The sequence below is a fragment of the Camelina sativa genome, chromosome 14, assembly GCF_000633955.1.
Source record: "Camelina sativa cultivar DH55 chromosome 14, Cs, whole genome shotgun sequence".
NCBI lineage: Eukaryota > Viridiplantae > Streptophyta > Magnoliopsida > Brassicales > Brassicaceae > Camelina > Camelina sativa.
Genome location: NC_025698.1, coordinates 20,698,565 through 20,701,504, shown reverse-complemented (window position 1 = coordinate 20,701,504; position 2,940 = coordinate 20,698,565). Strand labels below are relative to the sequence as shown.

At 45.2% G+C, this 2,940-nt stretch overlaps 1 protein-coding gene across 1 annotated transcript; it reads right to left on the bottom strand.

Moving 5' to 3' along the window:
* On the bottom strand, nt 2,473-2,940 carry LOC104743827. The gene has a single exon (XM_010464870.1). The coding sequence runs from the start codon at nt 2,938-2,940 to the stop codon at nt 2,473-2,475; it is 468 nt and encodes a 155-aa protein (XP_010463172.1).

Here is a 2,940-nt window from a genome sequence, read left to right as displayed (position 1 = left end):
TTTCTGGAATGGGTCACACTTTGTTATGAAGGGTTGTGTGTCTTTGAACATGGTTGGCCACCAGAGACCAGCTTGAAGTATCTTTTGGACGGTTTTGAAGGTAGCGAAATGACCTCCATAGGTGGACCCATGACAGTGCTCTAGTACCCCTCAGACTTCTTCCTCTGCTATACATCGTCGGAACAAGCCATATGTCCCTTTTTTGTATAAATAAGGCTCATCCCAGTAATAGCTATTGAAGTCCCTGAAGAACTTCTTCTTTTTGTGAGCATCATAGTCCTTAGGAATTTCCTCGCACACCATGTACTTCACGAAATCTAAGTACCAGGGTAGCTTAGCCGACTCGATTGCCATGAAATCGATCGACCCTGTTGACTCGGGGATCGAGTGAGCTATCGTGTGTCTGATCATGTGGCTCATTTCTTCCAAGAAGTCGATGTGCATTAGTCTCTCTTTGGGCATTGAGTCATCATCTATTGGAAGTGGATCCTCAATTCTCATTCTAGACAAATGGTCTGCCATCCCGTTTTCAATTCCTTTCTTATCCAGAATCTCTATGTCGAATTCTTGCAGAAGAAAGATCCATCAGAGGAGCCTAGGTTTGGTGTCTTTTTTTGAGTAAATGTACCTTAGGGCGGCATGATCCGTGTAAACAATCACTTTCGATCCGACCAACTAACTCTGGAACTTCTGAAACGCAAAAACCACAACAAGGAGCTCTTTTTCAGTTTTCTCATACCTTGTATGGGCATCGTCCATGGTTCTGCTGGCATAGTAGATCACATGGAGCTTTTTATCTATCATTTGGCCTAGTACCGCCCCCACAGCGTAATCTGATGCGTCACACATGATCTCGAAAGGATCATCCCAATTAGGTGCTTGAACTATTGGTGCACTCACCAAAGCTTCCTTTATCTTGTTGAAAGCATCCAAACAGTCCTTGTCGACAATAAATTCTGCTTCTTTGCAAAGGAGCCGCGTTAACGGTCGGGAGATTTTAGAGAAGTCTTTAATAAATCGCCTGTAGAACCCTGCGTGACCTAGGAAGCTTCTGACGTCTTTCACCGATTTAGGAGATTGCAGTTGAACCATCACTTCTATCTTAGCCTTGGCAACCTCTATCCCCTTTTCTAAGATCTTGTGGCCTAGGACTATCCCCTCCTGAACCATAAAGTGGCACTTTTCCCAGTTTAACACTAGGTTGGTTTCTTCACACCTTTTGAGCACCTTGCAGAGGTTTGAAAGACAGGATGAGAAAGAGACTCCATATACTGAAAAGTCATCCATGAAAACCTCCACCATCTCTTCTATTAAATCCGAGAAGATTGATGTCATGCATCTTTCGAAAGTTGTGGGAGCATTGCACAAACCGAAGGGCATCCTCTTATAGGCAAAGGTACCATAAGGGAAGGTGAATGTCGTTCTCTTCTGGTCGGCAGGGTGTATAGGGATTTGGAAAAACCCACTATACCCGTCAAGGAAACAGTAGTAGGGCTGGTTAGCGAGCCTTTCCAGCAACTGGTCGATGAAGGGCAGATGAAAGTGATATTTCCTAGAGGCTGCATTAAGCTTCCTATAGTCAATACACATTCGATGACATATTATTGACCTCGTGGGAATTAGCTCATCTTTCTCGTTTTGAAAACGGTGATTCCTCCTTTCTTCGGAATGCAGTGCACCGGGGACACCCAAGTACTATCAGAGATGGGGTAGATAACTCCAGCATCGAGCAACTTCAGATTTTTCTTTTTCACCACTTCCTTCAGGTTCGGGTTTAGCCGACGCTGAGGTTCTACACTAGAATATGATTTGGTCTAGGTTTATCCGGTGGGTGCAGAGATCAGGGGATATACCCTTGATGTCGTCTAAAGTGTAGGCTATTGCTCCTCTATAATTTCTTAACTGAGTGCAAAGCAATTTCAGCTCTTTTTCGGGTAGGCTAGAATTGACGGTAACTGGATAAGTTGAGTTAGGTCCCAAGAAAGCGTACCTTAGCCCAGATGGAAGAGGTTTGAGTTATACTTTAGGCGCCTTCGACTTGGACCAATCATCGGTGCTTTGGAGTTGCGACTCAAAATGGTGCTCGATCACCCGGCTTGGTAGAATGGTCGTGTTAGTGATCGGGCTGGTGATCGGGTGGTGTGGTGTTGAGCAGCTGCACGACATGACCGAGGTGGTGACAACTGACTTTTTCAAGCTTCGGTTGTCGAGCATCATCCCCTCCTTTTCAGCCTCCCCCATGTCTTCACTTAACTCCAGCTCGATGACTTCCCGATAAGTATCAAGCAATTCCTTATAGAGCTCTGTTTCTTTGTGTATGAATCCCTCCTTGCTATCTTTTGTTAGCGCTGTTTATAAACAATCCCCGATTGTTACTTCCTCAAACGCCTCCTCACGCAATTTTTCTAATCACTCTATCCAGAAGGTTTGTCCTGCGATTGTGGGCTTTTTCATAGTTTCCTGAATATCAAACTACATAGTAAGGTCTTCCCCGAGCTTCAGATCGATCTTCCCGTTCCTCACATCTATCATTGCTCCCATGGTGGCTAGGAATGTTCGTCCTAAGATAAGCAGATCCCTTGGTTCTACATCCATTTCCAAAACCACGAAGTCGGTTGGTACGTCTACTGATCCTACCTTGACCGGGAAGTTATCCAACACTCCACTTGGCAACCTTGTAGTTCGATCTGCCAGAACTAGTTGGATGTCGGTGGGTTCGAATTTCTCAAACCCAAGACGTTTGGCTACAACTGAAGGCATTAAGCTGACTGATGCCCCCACGTCGCAGAGACATCTTCCGAACGTCAAAGGTCCAATCGAGCAAGGTAATGTGAACGACCCCGGGTCGCTCAGTTTCTTAGGTGTAGTTGTCCTTTGGATTATAGCACTGCACTCGTGATTGAGTATAACCATTCCTTGAACTTGCTTGATCCGTTCCAT

What these genes read in the sequence shown, in the direction of transcription:
- LOC104743827 (XM_010464870.1), bottom strand. Translation starts at nt 2,940, where the DNA reads ATGGAACGGATCAAGCAAGTTCAAGGAATGGTTATACTCAATCACGAG.